At 40.8% G+C, this 27,393-nt stretch overlaps 1 protein-coding gene across 7 annotated transcripts in view; it reads left to right on the forward strand.

Annotated features, from left to right (window-relative positions):
• ATAD2B (ATPase family AAA domain containing 2B) overlaps window positions 1-27,393 on the forward strand; it is a 177,561-nt gene that overhangs the window by 109,180 nt on the left and 40,988 nt on the right. For 5 of the 7 annotated variants that reach the window (XM_078852056.1, XM_073335846.2, XM_078852055.1 and 2 more), the window contains 5 exons: window positions 1,095-1,280; window positions 2,183-2,318; window positions 2,645-2,841; window positions 5,680-5,839; window positions 18,756-18,878. In XM_078852056.1, the coding sequence (XP_078708182.1) occupies window positions 1,095-1,280; window positions 2,183-2,318; window positions 2,645-2,841; window positions 5,680-5,839; window positions 18,756-18,878 (802 nt within the window). The remainder of the gene's footprint in view (window positions 1-1,094; window positions 1,281-2,182; window positions 2,319-2,644; window positions 2,842-5,679; window positions 5,840-18,755; window positions 18,879-27,393) is intronic. The other 2 variants (XM_078852053.1, XM_078852054.1) reach the window with 1 other exon arrangement.

The following is a 27,393-nucleotide window of genomic DNA, read 5'->3' on the forward strand; positions in this document are numbered from 1 at the left end:
CAAAGTGAGCTGTAGCTCACGAAAGCTCATGCTCAAATAAATTGGTTAGTCTCTAAGGTGCCACAAGTACTCCTTTTCTTTTTGCGAATCCTTAAGTTGTCATTCTTTTCTATAAGTGTTTTGGGCAAACTGAATGGAATCAATAGTAATCACCAGGAAGGAGTTGAAAGAGTTTGTATCAGTTATTGTGGGCAGTACAGCTCAAGCTGAAGAAACAACTTGAGGAATCTGCCACCAGAAATAAAATGAACGTTTAAAAAAAATTACAAATAGGTACGACCTTGTTAAAATAAACTGGATTATTTCTTGCTCTACTATCATAGTGATGTCAGAATATCTGGGCTGCCAGAAGACAAAGGGAAGTGGTAATTGAGTTGACTTTTTATTTAGTCATAGAATTGGATATAGAGGGTGAAATTTTGAGATGTAACAGATACATGGAACACTGGCTCTCCTATGAGGAAAAAATAGCAGGCCATGGGGAATAATAGCAAAGCTGCTAAAATTCTAAGATAAACCCGAAACTTAAAGTTAATTAATTAAAATGTTTCCTTGCTCTTGAAAAATGTCAGTCCTCCTGTCAAACATTCTATTTGGTTAACCACCAGCAACCAACTCAGTGCACTGTATTTGCAAGTATCTGAACCAAAACAAAGCTGCTTAATGGACCCAGTATAATGCTTACGAATCTTAAAAAGCTGGTATGACCTTTCATCTTGTATTTTTTGTGACATTTCATATTTTTCTCTTCTGCTACAAAATGTGATACAGTTTAACTTTTCATGTGTTTTGCTTGTTGGTTCTTTGTTATAATAGATTATTAAAACAGGGTGTTGACTTGTAGCTGTTTTGGATGGCATTGCATACTGGCTTAAAGTAATTCGATGAAGCAAACAATATATTCGAATTCAAATATATATATTCAATATAACAAAAACTTTAATGGAAAGCATTTTTATTGTAATTTGAGGTAATTAAGCTGATGAGAGGATGTCTTTTGAAGGCACCACTTAAGCCCATAACGGTTTTCATTTTTTACTGTGTGTCGTAATACTTAATTTCTGATTTTAAATACTAGTGTTTCTCTTTACTAGATCTTTCGCGAAGCTCGAAGAACTGTACCAAGTATTGTTTACATGCCTCATATTGGTGACTGGTGGGAAGCTGTCAGTGAAACTGTGAGAGCTACTTTTCTAACTTTGCTGCAAGACATACCGTCATTTTCTCCTATATTTCTGCTGTCTACCTCTGAAACCATGTATAGTGAATTACCTGAAGAGGTGAGTGTTAAATATTTTTTGAGAGTGGAAGCATTACTAATGTGTGTCTTTTAAGAATTTAGAACACTTTAATGTAGAACAGTTGTATATAACCAGAACTTTATGCTCTAGTTCTTATAATTTACTTAAAAATATCTCACATTGAAATTGCTAAATTAATTTTATTTCAGCTCTAAAATTGCCTTGCATGAAGTCTAAGGTTAGTTCATATGTACTAATTCTTGCAATCATTATCTTTGCACAATAAACATCCGAAAGAACAAACTTGAAATCCTTTTGTCTTTATTTGAAGTGACAATATTTTCTCTGCAACTAAGAATGATCTCCATCTTCTTTTATCTCCATAAAGGAGCTCCTGCTATTCTAGACTGTGTGTTAGATTTTGCTCTGTTACACTGGTATAATTCCAGAAAAACCCATTGAAGTCAGTGGAGTTAGTCTGGATTATACTGCAGTGTAAGACTCAGCGACTACAGTGTAGCTTTAGTTTTTTTAAAACTTAAGGTATTCATACAATTTTTTTTCTAAGTTCTTTTCTCTTTCTCCTCCTCCTATCATTGCAGTAACAACTGTTGCTGCACTGCCCCTTTAACTTACAGGTTATGGAAACTTGAATAACAATTCCAGATTATTCATTTTCCTTGTTTCAGAGTAACAGCCGTGTTAGTCTGTATTTGCAAAAAGAAAAGGAGTACTTGTGGCACCTTAGAGACTAACCAATTTATCTGAGCATAAGCTTTCGTGAGACGTTGTGCTTCTTTGGAAATAGTTTGGTAACTTCTCAAGTATGGCCAGTTTGCGTCTTTTGAAAAGTTGATCCTCTGTGTTTAAAATATACATTGATCAGATAGTTCAAGAACATGTTGAATCCTTTGACTCTTCATGACGTTGTTTTCTTGCAGGTGAAGTGTATCTTTAGAATCCAGTATGAAGAGGTTTTTTATATTCAAAGACCAAGTGAAGAAGACAGACTGAGATTTTTCCAGGAGTTAATTCTTAATCAGGCATCAATGCACCCCCCCAAAAGGAAACAGGCTGGTAAGCTACTTTACAATAAAGCCACAGTAGTGCGAGAATCTGTTTGAATCAAGTTTTGTACTGTAAAATGTTTTTCTTTTTAAATGGTTTTGGGAAATGCAGTTAGGGTCATTAACAACTGACAGTTTATCAGTGTGCAGAACTGGCATGTTTCTATTATACTGAGTAAGATGGGGAGGAGTTTAAATTGTCAAGTTTGAAAAGTGGGAAGGAAAATGGGAAATCCCCACCCCCACCCCCTTTGCATTGTGCAAGTCCAGAAAGGGGTAATCGTTCAATGCCCTCTTACAAATACTTTCTGACTTTTTCCTGCCTTTTTTCCCTAGCTCTTTGTGCTCTGGAAGTTCTTCCTCTTGCATTACCCTCTCCTCCCCGTCAGCTGTCAGAAACAGAAAAGCAACGAATGGAGGACCAGGAGGAGAACACATTGAGAGAACTGCGGTTGTTTCTCAGGGATGTTACCAAGAGGCTGGCTACAGACAAACGCTTTAACATCTTCAGCAAACCGGTGGATATTGAAGAGGTCTTGTTTCAGTAATGTGCAAAAAATGAAGTTGAACCTATTAGAAAAAAAAATTATTATTAATTAAAAAGGGCGTGAATAAATTACTATCCCAGATATCCTTGATATCCATGACCTAGCCAATTCTGCCTATCTGTAATCCACTGGTGGCTTAGTCATAACCTTCTGTACCACAGTGAGAGTGATCAGAAGCATATTTTTGGACACACTACTGGTTCAGCAAAAAAACTTGTATTACTCTAGCCCAGGAATCGGCAATCTTTGGCATGCGGCACGTCCGGGAAAGCTGCTGGTGGGCCTGGATGGTTTGTTTACCTGCAGCGTCCGCAGGTTCGGCCGATCGCAGCTCCCACTGGCCACGGTTCACTGTCTCAGGCCAATGGGGGCTGCAGGAAGCGGCGACCAGCACATCGCTCAGCCTGTGCTACTTCCCACAGCCCCCATTGGCCTGGGACAGCGAACCATGGCCAGTGGGAGCTGCGATCTGCTGAACCTGTGGACGCTGCAGGTAAACAAACCGTCTCGGCCCACCAGCGGCTTTCCCTGACGCTGTGTGCTAAATGTTGCTGATTCCTGCTCTAGCCTGTACTAGTCGAAGTTGCTTTTCCACTCTGAAAATCAGCATTATAAAAATGGTAGCACCTTATTCATCAAATCTGCTGCCAGGATGTATTTGGAATTAATTGTATTTGCTTTCTTTAGTTACCAAAAACTAGCTTTTACTGTTTTTTATTCCTGTAGAGCCAACATTGTGATGAAAAAGTGAATTGTGTTCTGTTCTTTATTGAAGAGTAACAGAAATGTTTACTAAGATTGCATATTTCTCCGAAAGCTATGTTCTAGGGATTATTCAGGGAAGTTCTGTAGTTTGTGTTACACAGAAGATCAGATTAAATGATTGTAATAGTCCCTTTTGACCTTAGAATCTATGAATCTATAAGTTCCAGTTATTTATGAATGTGAAGACCCATTGAAAGACATAATTGGAAGACAGTGGGGTTGCAGTTGTAACTGAGGGCATCATTTGGCCTGCAAGTCTATTACTGTGCTGGTGTGTGAAAAGGAAAGAGCGTAGCTTGGCTTTCAGATAGAATACTAACTTTGTAGGGATGGCAGTAAGAAAAAAACACTTTTCTACTTCCAGTTGGAACATTTGTTCTGTAAGTCATTGAGAGACCATAAAAATGGGACCCTGCAATGTCATTTTTAGTGTAATTTTTTACAGCAGAGCTGCACTTTAACTTACATGCAGAGTTAACAAGCATTATGTGAGGCCCCATCCAGTCCTCCTCCAGCTTCAAGCCAGATTCAATATTTGAACGTTATTTGTGACTTAACTTGTTTATGTTAAAGGACTATGAACAATTCTTTTCAACTATGCAGAAGGAATATTGCCATCTTCATTTTATAGATGGGGAACTGACACAGATGAGATTTAGTGATTTGCCAAAGGGTTATGCAAAATCTGGGATTAATTCCTAGCACTGTCACAGATCTCTCAAGTCCCAGTCCCTAATGCCTTAACCAGAAGACCTCCCTTTCTTATTTAACTGATCTGCTATATAAATTTTGCAGTTTCACATGAAGATTCTATTACTAGTGGTGATACACTTGCTAGAAAAAATACAGGTTGACTTTTAGATCCTAGGATGAATTAACAGGATGAATTAACAGTAATATTTAGAAAAATATCATTCTGCTTGTAAACTGGACAGTTTACATCTTGGGATGCCATTTTCACTGCCTGTTTAGAATAGAAAATGCACTTTAAATATACATTTAAGCATTTAGCCAGTAGCTAGGTATTATATATGATGTTGATGTATGGTCTTAATCTAAGATTTATGTTGATATATTTTTTGTTACAATTTCTAAAAATTCACGTTTACCTGGTTAATCAAAAATTCTTCCTCTGGAGCCATTACAGTTTGATCGAAATGTATTTCATTTTTTTGGCAACCATCACCTTAATATATGGGTGATTTTAAAATATTCAGGACTACACAAACTCTCAGGCCTACCTACATGTGAAATTGATTGTAATCTTAATTACATTGAAGCACTCATGCAGAAGCATACTTTGTTTTAATCAGAGCAAAGAATAAATAATAAATACATACTAACTGTAGCTCACTGAGATATGTATAGCTCTGTTGGGGTCTTCTGTTGCCAAGAGTTAACCCCTCATCATACAATTAATTCAGTTAAATACCTTTCACTCTACCTGGAGGGCTGCTGAACCCATGATGAGGTACACCATAGAAGGCAGTGAATTCCACTGACAAGGGGCCTTCTGAGAATGCCCTGCTACAAAGTCCATATAATACTTATAGTGGCGAAATTTAGATTTGGTGTTCCTACAGATTATTATTGCAAATGTTTTGCAGAAAATTATTTTTAAAGGTTAATGATTTGACGACCTAAATAACAAAAAAGGCTTACCTACAAAATGGAGAAACAGTTTCACAGTTCTCCTTTCTGTGGGGGTAGGCCCACTATTTTTAAAGTTCAGGACAATGTTAAAATATCTTCAGTGTATATAATAAAAAGAGGCTTTAATTGCAGCACCAATTTAGTTTGCTCTGAAAATCAGATGTATCAGTGAATCTCTGAAGGAACTATAACTTTAGCAGTCTAACACCAGCACTATAATTTCAATTTCTTTGTTTAAAATGTTTGAATTAAAGATGTATTGAAAATGAGAATGATCAAAATGTTGAGCTGGCACATTTCTTAATTAGTGCTAAGTATGCTGCATGAATATGTGTATAATGTGGGAAAGTGTGCCGATGAAATGCATAAGGCCCTGTGTCACTTCAGTATGCTGTTTGATTGTAGGTTTCAGATTATCTTGAAGTTATCAAAGAACCAATGGACCTGTCAACAGTAATAACCAAAATTGATAAACACAACTATTTGACTGCCAAGGATTTCCTAACAGATATTGATCTCATCTGTAGCAATGCATTGGAATATAATCCAGACAAAGACCCTGGAGGTAAGGCAATATTTAGTTTTGGCCTACCTAAACTTGAAAAATAGTTGTTTAATCATGTGTATGATTATTATTCAGGCATCTAAGCAAACTTCATACTGTGTTATAAATTAGCTAAACAAGTGATTTTGTTCCTTGAAGGTCAATGCTTTTAATAGTCTTGAGACTCTTAAGTGGACAGTTAGAATATACGTGAAGCATTCTAGGAACTATGTGGTGGAGTGAGTGTGCAGGAACTAGTAAGCAAAGTAGGGCTAAAGCACTTAACATTCACTTCTGGTAAATTGGGTTCCAATCCTGAGTAGGTCCTAAGTGAAAATGAATTTGGTAGTTGCTTCTTGGTCTTCAGGGGACATCTGTCCACATAATAAAACCATCACATAATTTGGCAGAGTTATATGGAGAATCCTGCACAGCACCTTGCGGTGCTATGCATTTGCCTCCAGCTATGATCCTTCCTACCAAATTCATCCACTAAATTAAGAACTCACCACTGGGGCTGGAGGAAGGAGCAGGACTAATCCCAAACAAAGAGGTCTGTTTTAGTTGATTAGGGAAGAATTGTCTTGCAAATGTATTTAAGTGGCAGTTTATCATGTGGCTGTTTCCAATTTAAAAAAAAAAAAAAAACTACAAAAAAGAGGACGTTAGTGTGAAGGCTGTCCACCTGCGGATATGGGAAATGTCATCCTCTGTATTTGTTGTAAAAGATGCATTATTGTGCATTGGGAAGATGTATGTTGCTAAATAAGCGTTTGATCTGACAGCTTCCAAAAGCTCAAGTCAGGTTTTAAAATGAAAAAGAAAATGCCCCTTTAAAGCATTAGTTAGTACAGTATGATGAATGGAAAACTGACCCTATCATCAAATGAAAACAGTGAATTAAAAGGTTTTCATTAAATACCATGAGACAAAAGAAGAAATAGTTCTTTGAGTGGTTGCAGATATGTTCCACTCAGGTATGCATGTGCCCAGCGCACCAAAGCCAGAAAAGTTTGCCTAACAGTAACCATGGGGCAGTACTTGTGCCCTTTCTTTATGGCCTGTCACATTACTATTAAGGGCACTGCTGCTCTGAACCTCCCTTCCCCCCCACCCCAATTCCTTCTCACTGCCCATGGCTAGAGTTGGAGTTTCAGTGTGGTGTTTCTTCACCCTGATTTTGTATTTCATTCTTCTGAAATTTTGTTGTAAATAGTCACAATAGTTAGTTATCTAGTAGTGCCTTAGTTAGCAAAGTTAGGCTGAGTAGCTATTTTTTTTTCTCAGCTGGAATGTCTTCACCAGGATTTAAGCTCTGTCTGGCGTGTGGGGTGACTGTTCCTAATAGTGATCCTCATGTGTAGTGTTTAGAGAGGGGCACATTAAGGAAAAGTACTTTATTTGCAAATCATTTAAGAATGCAGGTGGCAGGGGACTTGAGGCTCAAGCAGCACCTGATGCAGCATGCCATGAGTCCTGGTTGGCACCAAACACAGTATTGGCTCCTCAGCCACCATCATAACCATAACAAGACGATGTTCCTCTGTTAGACTCTGAGGCCTCCTCTAGAGGAAGAGGGATCATTCACCTTCCTTGGGCCTCTGAGAAAAGGACCTATAAAACAGACAGTAGCCACTCCAGACCTTGGAGAGAGTCCTCCTCTGCCAGAATCTGTGCAGACTGGCACCTTGACTCCTCAGGTACACATGATGGAACTGGGCCTTCTACCTGCTCTCTAATACTGAGGCAACATTAATTTGGGGCTGTCCTGTCGACTCTGGCTCTGTCCATGGGATGTCTGCTGAATCTGGTACCAGTGTCCAGTCCCCTGGCACATCAGGCAATGTCAGATGTGCGTTGCCTTTTGGATCCTCATTCTCCAATTGTCTGGGAATATTCAAGTGCTGCGACTTTATCAACAACGATGGCACTGTGTAGGTTAATTACACTGGTGTCTCCGCGACCAGCACCACCGTCAACACTGCATATCACGTTGAGTACGTAATTGAGGCTGGCACTGGTACCAGTGCTGAGGGATTTGTTAGCACAGCAGTCATCTTTGGCACCAATAATAGTCATAGTGTAGACTGTGTCATTGGTATCAGTACCGACGCCGGTGTCTGTGCCTCTTTTGGCATTGGTACCAAATGAGAGTGCATTGCCCTTGTGTCATAAATATAAAGGGAAGGGTAAACCCCTTTAAAATCCCTCCTGGCCAGGGGAAAGCTCCTCTCACCTGTAAAGGGTTAAGAAGCTAAAGGTAACCTCACTGGCATCTGACCAAAATGACCAATGAGGAGACAAGATACTTTCAAAAGCTGGGAGGAGGGAGAGAAACAAAGGGTCTGGGTCTGTCTGTAGGCTGCTCTTGCCAGGGACACAACAGGAATGGAGTCTTAGAACTTTTAGTAAGTAATCTAGCTAGGTATGTGTTAGATTATGATTTCTTTAAATGGCTGAGAAAAGAATTGTGCTGAATAGAATAACTATTTCTGTCTGTGTATCTTTTTTGTAACTTAAGGTTTTGCCTAGAGGGATTCTCTGTTTTGAATCTAATTACCTTGTAAGGTATCTACTATCCTGATTTTACAGAGGTGATTTCTTTACTTCTATTTACTTCTATTTCTATTAAAAGTTGTCTTGTAAGAAAACTGAATGTTTTTTCATCGTTCAAGGGTTTGGGTCTGTGGTCACCTATGCAAATTGGTGAGGCTTTTTATCCAGCATTTCCCAGGAAAGGGGGGGTGCAAGTGTTGGGAGGATTGTTCATTGTTCTTAAGATCCAAGGGTCTGGGTCTGTAGTCACCTAGGCAAATTGGTGAGGCTTTTTACCAAACCTTGTCCAGGAAGTGGGGTGCAAGGTTTTGGGAAGTATTTTTGGGGGAAAGACGTATCCAAACAGCTCTTCCCCAGTAACCAGTATTAGTTTGGTGGTGGTAGCGGCCAATCCAAGGACAAAGGGTGGAATATTTTGTACCTTGGGGAAGTTTTGACCTAAGCTGGTAAAGATAAGCTTAGGAGGTTTTTCATGCAGGTCCCCACAACTGTACCCTAGCGTTCGGAGTGGGGAAGGAACCTTGACACCTTGCCAGTCCTTCAGGTCACCAACTTCTGTCAACCTTGGGACTGATGCAACCAGCACATTGGACCTCTGATGAGGCTGGACTCTGTCTTGCTCTGCTGGGGTTGCTCCGCCATTATCTCTGGATGATTTTGGGGATTCATTATAGTCGAGCTTGACGTCCTCCCTCCCAGTCTAAAAGGCAGTTGAGAACCCCTTTCTCATCCTGACCACGACTGTCCCCGCAGCAGAGACAGGAGCTCTTGCCCAGTGCCTACTGGCCACTAATGCCTTATCCCTATCCACAGTGGCCTGGGAATCCATAGGATGTTCCTTATTTCTTAAGGTCCTGACCTTCAACCCACTTCTGGGCAAGAGCACCCAACCCATCCATGGCATCACCTCCCCAGCCACCTACATTGCAGATTCAGATGGAGGACACTACCTCAGAACCCTTGCAGGGTCTGGTACTGCACCCAGGGAGGCCAGTGGCCTCTCTTCCTTCATCTTTGTCATCACCAGATGACAGAATGGTAGCAGATGCTTCCTCTCCAGTGCTGAACACTTTTGGGCACAGGAGGACCTCCTTAGATGATTGGCATTGGCCTTAGGGAAACACTCACAAGTTAGTGGATATTTTATTCCTAGAACCTTGGGAGAAGTAGTTCTCCCTGTTAACAATGCACTATTGGAACGTGCTGAGGCTTTGTGGAACACCCCAACATCTTTGACATCTATGAGGAAGCATATGAACAATCATTATGTATTTATGTAGGGATTCAAGTGTTTTTATTTGCATCCTGCCCCTAAGTTGCTTGTCATGACAGTAGCCCATGAGAGGTCACATCAAGGGAGGTACAAGTCCACTCCCAAGGACAAAGAATTTGGATCTCCTGGGCAGGAAAATGTATTCAGCCTCCTCCTTACAAATGCAAATTGCAAACCAGAAGGTGCTGCTATTCAAATGTAAGGCATTACTCCAGGATCTTTGTTACTGATGAAGATTCTGTCTAGCTGGTTTGATTGAAATTAATCATTCAGTGCTGTTCCTTGGAAAAATTGGAACCTAGGATACAAATCTTATATGCATCAACAGTGCACTTACTACTTAGGCCAGTTGGATTTTGAGCTGAAGTAATTTCCTGGAATTTCCATGTACAGCTTGCATACAGTATTTGGGACTGTGGAGACTTGGATAATTGCATAACCAGTTAATAGGTAGGAGTTGTTCCTAATGGCAAAAATCGGATACTGTAGGGTCAGATTTAATGTACTTAATCTCATTTCATTCCCTAGGAATAGTTGCAATTTAACAGAATGTGTTGGCCCCTTCAAAACGAGGCACCACCAGCCCAAGTGTCACTGGAGGCTCAGCGCTTCAGTATTCGGAAACGTAATCTGCGGAGGTCCTGGGAATTGTAGTATGGGGGTTCAGATGACTGTGACCCTTATGACTGAGGTCAGGTGGGTTCAGGACTGAATATAGTGCAACGGTGGGAGAGTCCAGGGCAGGAGGAATGCCCCCTTCTCCAACCCCTTTGACATCAGGGCTGAAGGGACTGTTGTGTCTGGCAAAGAGCTGAAATAATCATGCATGGGGGAAGGGCTATGGTCCAACATGAAGTAGGGTGGGAGACAGTTTTGTTGACGTTTTAGTTATATGAGGAAGGGGACAGTACTTATGACCTAATTGGCAGGCCAAGTCACTTCAACTCACCAGAACTGCTTGAAAACTACAGAGCAGAAGGAAACCAAGAGGGAAACGGAGGCAATAACCACGTCCCTCTACTATAGGGGGAGAAGCTGCTTTTACATCTGGCTTGATTCTGTTTTTATCCATTCATTTTCCTTGGGTGACAACTTTCCATTTAAGATTAGTGCTCCATACCAAGCACCCCTAAGGTTACATAACATCCATTAGCGTTATTTCAGAGGTTCTCCCTTTTGTGAGATACCTTACTGTTTGTTCAAGAACTTGTTCATTAATTTATATTGGTCATTGTCTGTTCCAAGAGCTAACTCCTCTAGTCAGAGCATTCCCTTAGAAGGTTGCTGGTCACACTATACTTCATGTAAAATAGAACTGTATAGCTGCTATTTTTCTTTTCTTGAGACAGTGTTGGGACTTCCCATGTTATTCAACTGTACTCTCCAGTAGTTAAATGGGAACACTTGATGGTTTAATAGTTCAGAAGCAGATTTAACTATTCCATGTTTCCAGTTTTGGGTAGGAATTCCAAACTGATAGTTTTTCTATGAGTTCCTGTGCATGTGGATCCCACTCATGGTGCACAGATGCCTTCTGGACAGGAGTCAAATGTTTTTATCAGGAGAGTCCACCAAGAGTTGCTCATGCACCCTTCACACCTCTCCACTCCCTTCCGTGGATATAAAGTACATCGTGTCCCTGCTCGCTACTCAGTGTCTTCTAATAGCCCCCCTGCTGAGAGTCGGAACAATTCAGTGTCCTATCTTAGCATAGATAGCTCTGTTGGTGTTTGTTTTCTTTGTGAATATTTTTCTTTTATTATTTAGGATAGTTATTTAGAATTGTGTTCGCACATTGGAAAAAAAAATTAGGTTAGTACTGTTAATTAGCCCATGAACTGTTACATTACTGTCAAGGGCCTTTATGCAGGAACATCATTCGCTAGGCTTCAAGTCATGTCCATCATGTTGGAAGATAAATCCCCTCATGGATAGACACAATGCTTGTTTGTTTTGTTTAGGTGAGAAACAGATTCCTTTAAAGTGTGCCATTTGCTGGGCCTTGAGGAAGTGCACTCAAAAATCTTCAGAGTACATACTAAGACTCTTTCTAATGGAGAAGTCTGTGAGATTACAGTTGGACTTTGACATGCCACAGCTGCAGGATTTTTAGTGTTGATGCTGAAGATCCAGCCTGAAAGTGCCTTGGAGATGAGGGAGATAACTCTGAGCTCTGTACCCCCTAAGAAGCATCTTTCTTCTCACAAGAGCTCTGAAACTTGGCAGGTGAAGAGGTCAGACACCCCTCCTGCCATGGATGTAAAAACCATTCTTCCAGACCACTTCTAGGCCTCTATCCCATTCCTTAGTTCCATGCAACAGGAAGGTGGAATTACAGATACAGAGGAATCCACTTAAGGTGGCAACAGGCAAACTGGCACTGAGAATGAATGCAGCACTGGAGAGTCCAGTCTTCACACTGGCTTTGCATTTAAAGATGTCCCTAAAGTAATCTTTGTCATGAGGTCACTTGGTATTGAAGCTACATCATACCCTGACATGTGCCAAAGCTCCGGTATGGCGGTGACTGTACTCTAACTCTTTGGCACCAGGTCAGAGGACATCTAAGACTACGAGGTCAACTCCTATGGTACCGAGATTATCAACCCTGATGAGGAGTGAATACTACCTATGATACCAAGCTCAACACCCTCCACGCACATGATACAAGGAATGTTTTTGGCTTTCTCTTTTAGGGACACATCTGACATAAGAGTGACTCTTGAACTGGGACTCATTTATTAGAATATTCTCCTTTGTTGGCTAGATCAGTCTCCACCAGAACAGCCCAGAATGTCTGTCATTTAAAGATATATTGCTGGGTTCCCAAGTTCAGAGTCATACAAAGCCATCTTCTCTATAATGGATGGTGGCACCTTCCAGCTCAGCTCCCTTCTTGGAGGATTTTTCACCTTCTCAGGCATCTAGCAAGCAGCAGTTTCTGGAACCTCAGTCACCTTCACCGACTCCTTCAAGAGAAAGGGAGTACAGTAGCACCTCAGAGTTACGAACACCTCAGGAATGGGGGTTGTTCCTAACGCTGAAATGTTAGTAACTATGAACAAAACATTATGGTTGTTCTTTCAAAAGTTTACAATTGAACATTGATTTAGTACTGCTTTTGAAGCTTTACTATGCAAAAGAAAAAATGTGTTTTCCCTTTATTTTTTAGTAGTTTACATTTAACACAGTACTGTACTGTATTTGCGTCCCCGTTTCCCCCCCTTGCCCCCCCCCCCTTTTTTTTGTCTCTGCTGCTGCCTGATTGTGTACTTCCGGTTCGAAATGAGGTATATGGTTGACTGATCAGTTCGTAACTCTGGGGTTCTTGGGCTAATGTGCCCTACCTGTATGGATTCTAGCCTTGGCCATACAGGCCTGGCTGGCCTCAACACTGAAGAACCCCAAGCCATCATTCAGCTTCTCTGAAGGAACCTGCATTTTAATTGTGTCGGAAAAGCCCTCAGGGACTTGTTCCTTCCCCTGTACCTCAAGTGGCTGTGAAGTTTCAACAGCCTGTCTCTGAAGAGGAGGATGGAGGAGTGCAGGATGACACTTCTGTACTCTAAGTTTTCTCATAATCTTCACTGGACAAAACCATGATCTCCTACATTCTTTAAAAGCTCTTGATTCATCTTAAAATCATCCATTATTTTAGGAGAGTAGAAGAGGCTCTGGAAGCTTCCTTGGACCTGGTACATGAGAAAACATACAAGCTATTTCATATCCTGCAACCAGCTGTACAGAGCAGAATAGTCCTCCCAATTGATAAGAGAATCCTCCAGCCAGTGGAGTATTTGTGGGCCATCACCCATGTCAAGGTTCCTCCCCCACTCTGAACTCTAGGGTACAGATGTGGGGACCTGCATGAAAAACCTCCTAAGCTTATCTTTACCAGCTTAGGTCAAAACTTCCCCAAGGTACAAAATATTCCACCCGTTGTCCTTGGACTGGCCGCTACCACCACCAAACTAATACTGGTTACTGGGGAAGAGCCGTTTGGACGCGTCCTTCCCCCCCAAAATACTTCCTAAAACCTTGCACCCCACTTCCTGGACAAGGTTTGGTAAAAAGCCTCACCAATTTGCCTAGGTGACTACAGACCCAGACCCTTGGATCTTAAGAACAATGAACAATCCTCCCAACACTTGCACCCCCCCTTTCCTGGGAAATGTTGGATAAAAAGCCTCACCAATTTGCATAGGTGACCACAGACCCAAACCCTTGGATCTGAGAACAATGAAAAAGCATTCAGTTTTTTACAAGAAGACTTTTAATAAAAAATAGAAGTAAATAGAAATAAAGAAATCCCCCCTGTAAAATCAGGATGGTAGATATCTTACAGGGTAATTAGATTCAAAAACATAGAGAACCCCTCTAGGCAAAACCTTAAGTTACAAAAAAGATACACAGACAGAAATAGTTATTCTATTCAGCACAATTCTTTTCTCAGCCATTTAAAGAAATCATAATCTAACACATACCTAGCTAGATTACTTACTAAAAGTTCTAAGACTCCATTCCTGGTCTATCCCCGGCAAAGACCCAGCATACAGACAGACACAGATCCTTTGTTTCTCTCCCTCCTCCCAGCTTTTGAAAGTATCTTGTCTCCTCATTGGTCATTTTGGTCAGGTGCCAGCGAGGTTACCTTTAGCTTCTTAACCCTTTACAGGTGAGAGGAGCTTTCCCCTGGCCAGGAGGGATTTCAAAGGGGTTTACCCTTCCCTTTATATTTATGACAACCCACAATCTCATAGCAATCTCAGAAGGGTGAATGAAAATACCAGTTCTCCCCTTAGGGATCTGAATATTTCTATTCACTTCTGATGCAGTGTTGGAATGACTATTTATGCAGGGTATTACAACTACACTAATTTAACCATAAGTTCCTTATTAAATCTAAAGACCAAATGGTACTTATACAATAGCTATGTACATTCCTAAAAAGTCTACATTATAAGCAATTTACTAATCCAAACAGTAACAAAATATTTATAAGCATTCGATCAAGATACTTACAAACAGGCTAAGCTCAAGGGTTTAGACCCACAATGGTCCGCTCTAGCTTTGGTCATATGGTTTATCTGTGTCAAGACTCTCTAAGGAAGTGCAGACTACAGTGCAAGACTTGACGTTTAATGGGAAGGACATGTTCAGTCCAAAGACAGACACAAAGTTGCACTCCAAGGATTCTTGGACCATGCTCGGATCTTTGGGCCTTTACATCCCAAATTTTAGAAAAAAGTATTATAAATCCCAGTTCTCTTCTAGGCAGAAATGTTAATCAACTACTGCATCTTTTTAACCATCAGAAACAATCAAGCCAGTTCAGAAAAAGAGAGAGGTTCCAAAAGAGAAAAACAGCCTTGTCATCTACTATCCAACCATCTCAGTCACAGAAGCAATAATTTTGATGCTTTGGTTGGGTATATGGCACAGAACAATGTGGATCTGTATCCCTCTCTCTTGCCCCTCTTCCTGTTTTGGTTCCTGCCTCTCTTCGCGGATGTCTGGACTGCAATAACATCAGACTGTTGGGTCTTGTAGGTAATCCAAGAGGGACATACCCTCCAATTTCGTACCTTCCCCCATCTCTTTTCAAGAAATTATGTCACATGAGTCTCATGCACCAAGAAATACATTCTCTACTGGAACTGGGTGTGATAGAGCCTCAACTGTTAGCCGTCAGAGAGAGAGGATTTTATTCCCCTTATTTTCTTGTACTAAAGAAGAAAGGAGCTGGTGACCCATACTAAATCTCAGGCTCCTCAGATAACCAGTGTCAAATTTCACCTGGTGACTCTTGCATCCACCATACCCTCTTTAGATGACACGTACTGGTTCAGTACCCTTAACTTGCCTGGCACATATTTTCATGTGCCAATACTTCCATTGAACAAGAAGTTTCTTTGCTTTCTGATGATGGATGACCACTATTAGTTCAGGGTCCTCCCGTTTGGCCTCTAAGCTGCACCTCGAGTTTTCACAAAATGTCTGTCAGTAGTAACCACCTGTCTGCAATTTCAGTGTGTTTACTGCACCCATTACTGTCTGTGTATGTGGATCCCACAATCCCTCCATCCTCGCAGCTCAGGGATTCTTCATGGGATGCTGGGTGGCATTGGTTCACCCTTATGCCCTTAGAAGGGAGCATGAAGGCATGAAGGATACATGTGTGACCCTTGTTGGGCACTATCAATCTTCCAAACTGTGCAGGGGCACCAGAGCACAATGTGCAGTATCCACATGCTTAGAACATCTCAAAGAACAGTTACTATAAGGTAAACAACCCTTCTTTTCTCATATCCTCTCTGTAGTTGTTACAAGTCTCTGTGGAGCATGTGACTTGCTGTGCCCGTATAAGTTACCTTTATGACAGCATAACTGCATAGTCACTGAAGCTTTTACTGGTATAACTATTCTGGAATAGAATATCACACCCCTAGTTAAAATAGTTATACCATTGAAACTTTAAAGTGTTGAGATAAGAACCCAATCAAAATCCTAGATTTGAAAACCTTGGACTTTGGAGAAGCTTTTATCTGGGGCCAACATTTTGTTGTTGTTTTGGAACCATCTCTGCTGCTGTTAGATCATCTTTAGACTCTTTCCCACTTAAAACAAAGAATGCATTCATACTGTTGTGTGAACTCAACAGGGCATAAAACAAAATACTTTATAACCATACTTTGCAAAAACCTCCAGGCTTGCTCTTAAAATCTTTCTGCAGCTATGAGTAACTTAAAAAATGATAAAGGTAGTTAAAGGAATTTAAAATCGTACCTCCTTTCCTACCAAAAAGTGAATACATCCTTAATATACAGTCTCTGTTACCTTTGCATCCCAAATTCATGAACTTGGGACTGTTTTGTAGGAAGTGATTCTAGGGGCATGCAGAAGTATAGCTCTAACACCCTTTTTTTGGTCAAGCTCCAGCAACCTGCTTCATTCTCTAGAAAATTAACTATTTTTATGTTTATATTGCAGTAGTACTTAGAATGTACTAATAATTTCCCATTTGCAGAAGTTAGTCTCCACTATTGACTGATTCTACTAGTCCTTCTAGTACTTTCAGCTTATTGCTATACAGTGATGATTTTATCCACATCATATATCACTAAGGCTATCTACACTACCCTCCTGCCATTACTCATCAACTATGAAGCACCAATAGTGGTAGCAGGAGAGAATAGCAGCGTAGACAAGGTATAGGAGATTTTTTCACTGTCCTCTAATCCTAGGTGACATGATGGTAAAAAAAGTAATTAATAAAAATAAATAAAAAACAAAAATTAAAAAATAGGTGTCCTGTCAACACTAGCAACAGTTTCATTGTTTTCATCATTGTAAGGGTGATAATGCAATGGTGGGAGACTTCCCAAAGAAGTGTAGATAGTGCCTAAGAGACCAGGATAATGAGTTTTCTCTACTTTGGCTTTTGACTCAGCAAATTCTCTCTCTGCCACAAAAATCACTACTTTAAAAGATGTAAATAATGCTTAGTGTATTTTGCTTGGTATCCTTAATTGCGCTCTCATGCTCTTCTAATGAGCGTCTGTAGTGATTCTTAAAGTTGGATTAAATGTGTTAATTTCACGATAATATAATTTAGCCATTAGTATTTAATGTTTGCTGTTGAAATAATTATGCCATTCAGAAAAAGTAATTCAAGATGGATTATCGGCAGTCTAGTTTGTACTAAAAACAAAGAAATAACTGGATAGAAAATGGTGTTGAGCATTTAGCTGAGTGGAACATATCCCACAATGCTGTTTCTCCCCAGTGCAGTTTTACCTATTGCATCTCTGCTCATTTTCCAGCAAACTAATGTTGGAGTACTGTCTAGTCTACATTTGAAACTAGTGGAAACGAGTAATCTCTTGAGAAATATTCTTTCACTTTTAATACTTGGGGCTCCAATTTGGCCAGTGAAATTTCCTTGGTGCCATGTCCCCTAGAGCCAGCTGAATACACAGCAATCCTCTGCAGACTTACTTTCTGCCAGTTAAGTTCATAATGTTAAAGCCGCCAAAGAAGCAAACATCAATATCATCAGCATAATAGTCAGTTAAGCACAACCTTGAGTCTGTTACAATATGATGTTTATTATACAAATAAAAAGGCAACCATAATCTGAAGCAAAAAGGCAGGTGGGTGACGTGGAAGACTACTAAAAATCTTAATATTATTGACACTAGATTCTGGAAGTTTTTTTATACAGCAGATTCAGGAATAAATGACTTTTCCAGATTTTTCATATAAAACAGAGGTTTCCATAATCCCTTGTGATTTTTAAGTGTTTTAAACTAAATAGACCAGTAGTACTCACTTCAGTAACCCACTCTGCAAACGGATTTCTTGGTTTGTTTGTCACGGAAGATCAGTTCATTGAGGTGGCAGCAGGCCCTGTGTGAACTATGTCATAGGAGAATACCACAGTATTCTCTGGTCTAATTTCAGGGACTCTGTACTATCTTGAAGCAGGCAAGGCCACTTATAATTGTTCAGTGGTACTTTTTCTGCTTCTGCTTCTCTGATGAGGATTCCTGGTGATGCAGGCTTTGTGATCCCATAGCATATCTGCTTGGAAATCACAGGAAGTAGAACTTAACACTTCGTTGCATAGGTTTTTCTTTTGTGGACCAAGCTTGACAAATTTTAGGCATCACTTTCTACTATGACATAAATTAATCTATTTAGGATTGTGGAAGCCCACCTCTTGTTGTTGGAGAAACTCTACCAGTGATCAATTCAAAGCAATAATTTTCTACCTTAAAAAAATTCTGTATTGCCCAGTAGTTAAATTGTTTTTGAACTCATGTGATCCATATGCTAACTACTTATTTTAAAAAAAAGAAAAGGGGAGGAGGGGAACTGGAGTGCGACACATACTCCACAGAGGCACTGGCTTTCAGACCTAATGTGATGGTGGTCTGTCTTCATTTATTTTCTTATATTTGTTTGATTTGCTGGGTTTTTTTCTTCCATTTCAAGGTATGTATTGTTGTAATATGTATATAATTAACATACATTAAAAACACACAGATATAAGAAGGTGTATAAAAATAAGTAAAACTAATGTCTTATATTAACTTTTTTTAATAGATAAAATAATTAGACACAGAGCTTGTACCTTGAAGGACACAGCACATGCCATAATTGCTGCAGAGCTGGATCCCGAGTTTAATAAAATGTGTGAAGAAATCAAGGAAGCGAGACGAAAAAGAGGTACGTTTTTTACCTTTTAAGAAATATTTATTGTAATGCAAAATATCAGATAATGTAGTTAAATAAAAATAGGCAAAGTCAAAACTAAAAAATATAAACGTTTGTATAAAAATTTGAGAAGCTTAAAAGCTTAAGTGAGTGTACTAGGATGCCTGGCAGAGGAAAAAATTATTGATATAAAAGGTATTACTGAACATGGTGGAATAATGTAATACTTGGCTATAAACTATACAGAAAGGACAGATTAGGTGGAGCGTGGTTGGTGCTGTATCTAAAAAGTTTCCATAGGATCTGGTGGGATAAATATCCTGATTGGAGAGCACTGCAGTTGGATATATATGGATTCAGATCCCAGCTGCAAGAGTACAAATATACCTCTGGATCAAGAAAAGAATACTGAGTGCACAATGTTGAGAGAGTTCAGACAGGCAGCAAAATCTAACAAAAAAACCAATAATGAGGACTTCACCTATCCACATATAACCTGGTCAAATGTCACAATGAGCAGAAAAGAAATTTTGTTAATTTTTAAATGAATGCTTCTTGAAACAACCTTCTAGAGCACATAGTAGTAGATGCTATTCTCAACATAGACCCAAGTGACCACAATATAATTACCATCTTGCAGGGGAGGAAAGGTATCAAAAACTAACACAATGACACTAAACTTTAGAAAGGGCGTTTTCAGTAATATCAATAAGCGAGTCAAAATAGCCCTAAAATCAAAAGGTAAGGAAATAAAGTTTAGATTTAGCATGGATGCTACTTAAGAAAACCATAGTTTCACAGATTCTAGGGCCAGAAGGCACCATTGTGATCATCTAGTCTGATGTCCCTAAATTCCTGTTGAAATAGAGCATATTCTTTTTATAAAATATCCAATAGAATCATAGTGTATCAGGGCTGGAAGGGACCTCAGGAGGTCATCTAGTCCAACCCCCTGCTCAAAGCTAACTAAATCCCCAACTAAATCATCCCAGCTAGGGCTTTGTTAAGCCTGACCTTAAAAACATCTAAGGAAGGAGATTCCACAATCTCCATAGGTAACCCATTCCAGTGCTTCACCACCCACCTAAAAAAAAGTTTTTCCTAATATCCAATCTAAACCTCCCTATAAGCGTGTGGGACTCACCCCTGTGGTGCCTCCTGCTGGTGTCCTGGGACTTAGCTCTACTTCCAGCTTTGGAGCGCCCTCTTCAGGCTGGTGTCCCGCTTACGCCAGGCCCCCATGTCCCTCCCGGATTGGTGTCCCTTGTACGCCAGGGTGCTGCCCCCTGGCAGTAATCCCTCACTTGCAGGGTTTCCCCACCCAGGGGAACCCCTGTCCCCACCTCGCCTCAGTCTTTGGCTACTGCAGTCACTATCTAGCCCCTGTTCACTGGGGCTGACTGCAGTATATAAGCCACTCATCACAGGCAAGGGGTTTTTTGGACCTGCTGCCTCTGCCTACCCGCGGGCTGCCCCCTGCAACTCCAGTACCTAACTGGCCTTTGACTAGGCCACAGCCTGGGGGGTTTCTAGGCCGGAGCTCCCCGGCTCCCTTGGCCTTCCCCCAGCCCTGTTCCACTCTAGGCACTTGGTTAGGCTCCCCAGCAGCCAGGCCCTTCTCTCTCTACAGACAGAGAGAGTCTGTTTGGACTCCTGGCTCACAGCCTCTTATAGGGGCCAGCTGGGCCCCGATTGGGGCATGGCCCCAGCTGTTGCTGCCTTCCCCAATCAGCCCAGGCCTCTTGTAACCAGCCACAGCCTTCTCCTGGGCTGTTCTAAGCCCCTCTGCGCAGGAGCGGGTATCTACCCCGCTACACTCCCCCACTGCAGCTTGAGACCGTTTACTCCTTGTTCTGTCATCTGCTGCCACTGAGAACAGTCTAGATCCAGCCTCTTTTTGGAACCCCCTTTCAGGTAGTTGAAAGCAGCTATCAAATCCCCCCTCATTCTTCTCTTCTGCAGACTAAACAATTCTAGTTCCCTCAGCCTCTCCTCATAAGTTATGTGCTCCAGTCCCTAATCATTTTTGTTGCCCTCCGCTGGACTCTTTCCAATTTTTCCACATCCTTCTTGTAGTGTGGGGCCCAAAACTGGACGCAGTACTCCAGATGAGGTCTTACCAGTGTCGAATAGAGGGGAACGATCACATCCCTCGATCTGCTGGCAATGCTCCTACAGCCCAAAATGCCGTTAGCCTTCTTGGCAACAGGGGCACACTGTTGACTCATATCCAGCTTCTCATCCACCTTAACCCCTCTGTCCATTTCTGCAGAATTGCTACCTAGCCACTCGGTCCCTAGTCTGTCACAGTGCATGGGATTCTTCCTTCCTAAGTGCAGGACTCTGGACTTGTCTTTGTTGAACCTCATCAGATTTCTTTTGGCCCAATCCTCTAATTTGTCTAGGTCCGTCTGTATCCTATCCCTATCCTCCAGTGTATCTGCCACCCCTCCCAGTTTAGTGTCATCTGCAAACTTGCTGAGAATGCAATCCACGCCATCCTCCAGATCATTAATGAAGATATTGAACAAAACCGCCCGAGGACCGACCCTTGGGGCACTCTGTTTGATACCGGCTGCCAGCTAGACATGGAGCCATTTATCACTACTCGTTGAGCCCGATGATCTAGCCAGCTTTCTATCCACCTTATAGTCCATTCATCCACTTCTTTAACTTGCTGGTAAGAATACTGTGGGAGACGGTATCAAAAGCTTTGCTAAAGTCAAGGAATAAAACTTCTACTGCTTTCTCCTTGTCCTATGACGAGATAACTGGGTCTGTGAAGGCAATTAGGTTAGTCAGGCATGACTTGCCCTTGGTGAATCCATGCTGACTGTTCCTGATCACTTTCCTCTGCTCTAAGTGCTTCAGAATTGATTCCTTGAGGATCTGCTCCATGATTTTTCCAGGGACCAAGGTGAGGCTGACTGGCCTGTAGTTCCCCGGCTCCTCCTCCTTCCCCTTTTTAAAGATGGGCACTACGTTAGCCTTTTTCCAGTCATCTGGGGCCTCCCTGGATCACCATGATTTTTCAAAGATAATGGCCAATGGCTCTGCAATCACATCCGCCAACTCCTTTAGCACCCTCGGATGCAGCGCATCCGGCCCCATGGGCTTGTGCTCATCCAGCTTTTCTAAATAGTCCTGAACCACTACTTTCTCCACAGAGGGCTGGTCACCTCCTCCACAGGCTGTGCTACCCAGTGGAGGAGCAGACCTTGTTCGTGAAGAGAGGCAAAAAAAGCACTGAATACATTAGCTTTATTCACATCCTCTGTCACTAGGTTGCCTCCCTCATTCAGTAAGGGGCCCACATTTTCCTTGACTTCCTTCTTGTTGCTAACATACCTGAAGAAACCCTTGCTAGCTGCAACTCCAAGTGTGATTTGGCCTTCCTGATTTCACTCCTACATGCCTGAGCAATATTTTTATACTCCTCCCTGGTCTTTTGTCCAATCTTCCACTTCTTGTAATCTTCTTTTTTGTGTTTAAGATCAGCAAAGATTTTACTGCTAAGCCAAGCTGGTTGCTTGTCATATTTACTATTCTTTCTACACGTTGGGATGGTTTGTTCCTGCAACCTCAATAAGGATTCTTTAAAATACAGCCAGCTCTCCTGGACTCCTTTCCCCCTCATGTTATTCTCCCAGGGGATCCTGCCCATCAGTTCCCTGAGGGAGTCAATCTGCTTTTCAGATTCAATCTTGATTTAAAGATTTCCAGTGATGGAGTATCTACCACATCCAGTGATAAGTTGTGTCAATGGCTAATTACCGTCACGGTTAAAAATTTCCATGTTATTTCTAGTCTAAATTTCTCTAGCTTCAACTTCCAGCTATTGGAACTTGTTATAGCTTTGACTGCTAGGCTGAAGAGTCCTCAGAAATCCAAATTCTCTTCCCATTTAGGCAGTTGGAATGTGATCTAGTTACCCCATAATCTTCTCTTTGATAAACTACATAGCTTGAGTTCCTTGAGTCTCACTATAATGCATGTTTTCTAATCCTTTAAGCACTCTTGTGGCTTTTTTTGGAACTCTGAAGTTTATCAACATTCTTCTTGAATTGACACCAAAATTGGACATTAAGTATTCCAGTAGCAGTTACACCGGTGCCAAATACAGAGGTAATATAACCTCTCAGCTTCCTGCTCTATTTGTTGATTCCCCTGTTTGTACATCCAAGGATTGCATTATGCTTTTTGGCCATAACATCACACTGGGAGATCATGTTCAGCTTATTATTCACTATGACCCCGAGCCTTTTTCAGAGTCACTGCTTTCCAGGATAAAGTCCATCTTGTGAGTAAAGCCTACATTCTTTTTTTCTTGATGAATAACTTTGTTTGGTGTTTCAGAGTAGCAGCCGTGTTAGTCTGTATTCACAAAAAGAAAAGGAGTACTTGTGGCACCTTAGAGACTAACCAGTTTATTTGAGCATAAACTTTCGTGAGCTACAGCTCACTTCATCGGATGCATAAAGTGGAAAGTACAGTGAGGAGATTTTATATGTACACACAGACCATGAAAGAATATACATTGTACGGAGAGTGATCACTTAAGATGAGCTATTACCAGCAGGAGAGTGGGGTGGGGGGAGAGAAAACCTTTAGAAGTGATAATCAAGGTGGGCCATTTCCAGCACATTTCCAGGAGTTAACAAGAACGTCTGAGGAACAGTTGGAGGGGAGAAATAAACAAGGGGAAATAGTTTCACTTAGTATATTGAATCAGCCACTCCCAGTGTCTATTCAAGCCTAAGTTAATTGTATCCAATTTGCAAATTAATTCCAATTCAGCAGTCTCTCATTGGAGTCTGTTTTCAACGTTTTTTGTTGAAGGATAGTCACTTTGAGATCAGAAATCGAGCGACCAGAGAGATTGAAGTGTTCTCCGACTGGTTTATGAATGTTATAATTCTTGACATCTGATTTGTGTCCATTTATTCTTTTACGTAGAGACTGTCCAGTTTGACCAATGTACATGGCAGAGGGGCATTGCTGGCACATGATGGCATATATCACATTGGTAGATGTGCACGTGAACGAGCCTCTGATAGTGTGGCTGATGTGATTGGGTCCTATGATGGTGTCCCCTGAATAGATATGTGGGCACAGTTGGCAACGGGCTTTGTTGCAAGGATAGGTTCCTGGGTTAGTGGCTCTGTTGTGTGGTGTGTGGTTGCTGCTGAGTATTTGCTTCAGGTTGGGGGGCTGTCTGTAGGCAAGGACTGGCCTTTCTCCCAAGATTTGTGAGAGTGATGGGTCGTCCTTCAGGATAGGTTGTAGATCCTTGATAATGCGTTGGAGAGGTTTTAGTTAGGGGCTGAAGGTGACGGCTAGTGGCGTTCTGTTATTTTCTTTGTTGGGCCTGTCCTGTAGTAGGTGACTTCTGGGTACTCTTCTGGCTCTGTCAATCTGTGGTATGTGTGTGTATATATAAAATCTCCTCACTGTACTTTCCACTTTATGCATCCGATGAAGTGAGCTGTAGCTCACGAGAGCTTATGCTCAAATAAATTAGTTAGTCTCTAAGGTGCCACAAGTACTCCTTTTCTTTTTGTTTGGTGTATTGAGACACACTGTTTGCTTACACCAAGCTTTAACAATTGATCCAGATAACTGTGTGTCAGTGACCTGACCTTTTTCTTTATTTATCACTACCCCATTTTGAGTCATCTGCAAACCTTATCCATAGTGATTTTGTTCCAGGTCATTGACAAAAATGGTAAACAGCGTACAGCCATGAACTGGTCCTTCTGGAACCACACTAGAAGCCCACCTGCTCAGTGATGATTTCCCATTTCCAGTTTTGTTTTGAAACTTAACAGTTAGCCAGTTTTTAATCCATTTCATGTGTTCCATATTGATTTTGTATTGTATTAGTTCTTTAATCAGTATGTTATGCAGTACCAAGTTGCATACCTTACAGAAGCCGATTACATCAATGCTATTAACTTTATCATGGCTACCCCCTGATACTTGTCAACCAAATCTGTAACCTAATAAAAAAACATACCAACTTAGTTTGACAGGATCCATTTTCCACAAACCCGTGCTTTCCACAAACGCGTAGTTATCTTTAATTCTTTAATTCTCCTTTAATTCTTTATTAATAGTCCTGTATTAGCTATTAGGCTGTTTTCACTAGAATCGATGTCAGACTGACAGGCCTATGGTTATCTGGGTTGCCCTGTTTACACTTATTAAATATTGGCATAATGTTAGCTTTTCTCCAGTCTTCTGGACCTTCCCAAGTGTTCCAAGACTTATTTAAAATCAGCATTAACAGTCCAGCTCTTCTAAATTAGGCTAGCTCTTGTAAACTCTTGGATGCAATTTATCCAGACCTACTTATTTAAAAAGGTTTAACTTTCGTAGCTCCTATTTAACATCCTCCGGAATTAGTGTTGGAATGGAAAGCATTTCATCATCATCATATGAATATATAGAATCATAGAAGTATAGAACTGGAATGGACCTCGATAGGTGATCTTGTCCAGTCCCCTGCACCGAGGCAGGATTAAGTATTATCTAGACCATCCCAGACAGGTGTTTATCTAACTTGTTCTTAAGAACCTCCAATGACAGATTCCACAACCTCCCTAGGTAATTTTGTTCCTAACTGTAAGGGCAGTTAAGTACTGGAAGTTTTCTTAATGTCTGACCTAAATCTCCCTTGCTGTAATTTAAGCCAATCTTCTGTATAGTTAAGACTCTTATCGCCTCCCCTTTCAGTCTTCTCTTCTTCAGGCTAAACAAACCCAATTTTTTCAGTCTTTCCTCATAGATCATGTTTTCTAGACCATTTTTGTTGCTCTCCTCTGGACTTCCTCCAATTTGTGCACATCTTTCTTGAAGTGTATGATACCCAGAACTGGACATAGTACTTCAGTTGAGACCTCTCCACTGCTGAGTGGAGTTGAAGAATTTCTTCTCGTGTCTTGCTTACAACATTCCTGCTAATACATCTCAGAATGATATTCACTTTTTTTTAAAATTGTTGACCCATATTTAGTTTGTGATCCACTATGACCCCAGATTGTTTTCAGCAGTACTCCTTCCTAGGAAGGCACGTCCCACTTTGTATTTGTGCAGCTTATTTTTCATTCTTAAATATAGTACTTTGCATTTGTCCTTATGGAATTTCATCCTGTTTATTTCAGACCATTTCTCCAGTTTGTCAAGATCTTTTTGAACTCAAGTGCTGCACACCAAAGTACATCATCAGTCTTTTTCCCCAAATACAGAACAGGAATATTTACTGAACGCTTCTCCTTTTCTGTGTTAATATTGACAATTGTACCTTTTCTGTCTAGTAATGGACCATTATTATTATTATTATTATTAATTTTATTTTATTATTCTGTGTTTTATAGAGGAGGGTTTTGTAGTAGTTTCAGAAGTCCTGTGTACCTCTGAACAAAAAGGAAGTAGGAACACAAGAAGTAAACCTAAATGGCAAGTTTCAAGAGAGTATTTGAACCAAAAAAATACCTTTCAGAATATGGAAATCTAAGCCAACTAACTCCATTAAAAGGAGTCTAAACTCCAGAAGGTAATATGTAAGAAAAATTAAGAGGGCTAAGATGGAATCCAAAGAGGAAATAAGTGAAGATCTAAAATCAAACAAGAAATTCTTTAAGTATATCAGAAGCTGGAAAGCCGGTGAAGGCATCTGCTTTATCACCAAGAATTAAAAGGAACAATTAAGGAAGATAGGGACATTACTAAGAAGCTAAATGATTACTTTGCATTAGTCTTCACAATAGGGGAGATACCTAGGGGCAGATTCTTGGTGTAAATTGTTACAGATCAACTGAAATCAATAGAGCTACGAAAGTTTACACCAAGAAAACCTGCCTCTTAGCCTGCCCTTTAGCAAAGATGAGGTACTATCAGCTTCAGTAACTCGGCCAGAGTCTTACATGAATGGGTGGATGAGGTTCTGTGGCCTACAGTGTGCAGGAGTTCAGACTACATGATCCTGATTGTTCCTTCTGACCTTAAAGACTATGAGTCAATGATATTGAGCTATCAGAGTAAAGAATCCTGGAGCAGATTCATAAACTAAGAAGTAATACATCACCAGGTCCAGAAAGTTGTTCATCCAAGACTTCTGAAGAGCTTAAAAATGAAGTGACTGAGCTGCTAGCAAAAATAGCAGCCTGTGCAACCTTAATAGGGTCCCTTTCTGCACATGCATTATCATAGTCTTTAATTACGTGATCATAAACTAGTTATCCACACTCTAACAAGTGTCATCTGAGCATGTGCATACTGAGATTTTTTTCAAGAGCTTATAACTTGGCCAAATTTGAGCATTTTTCCCACAAGAATAGCAAAAGGCATGTTTTGCACCAGAATGATCCCCATGTCAAATTTCAAGTCCTAGTTCCAAAGCATGGATGTGCTGGAGTTTATCAGAAAAATGGCTGTAAGAATTTCTTTTAACATGGGGAAAAATAACTTCCTTTTCCCTGATCTCATTCTCTGAAACAGCTGAACCATTTTTCTCTAAACTTGCCCA

This window comes from Lepidochelys kempii, chromosome 3 (genome assembly GCF_965140285.1).
Source record: "Lepidochelys kempii isolate rLepKem1 chromosome 3, rLepKem1.hap1, whole genome shotgun sequence".
Lineage (NCBI taxonomy): Eukaryota > Metazoa > Chordata > Testudines > Cheloniidae > Lepidochelys > Lepidochelys kempii.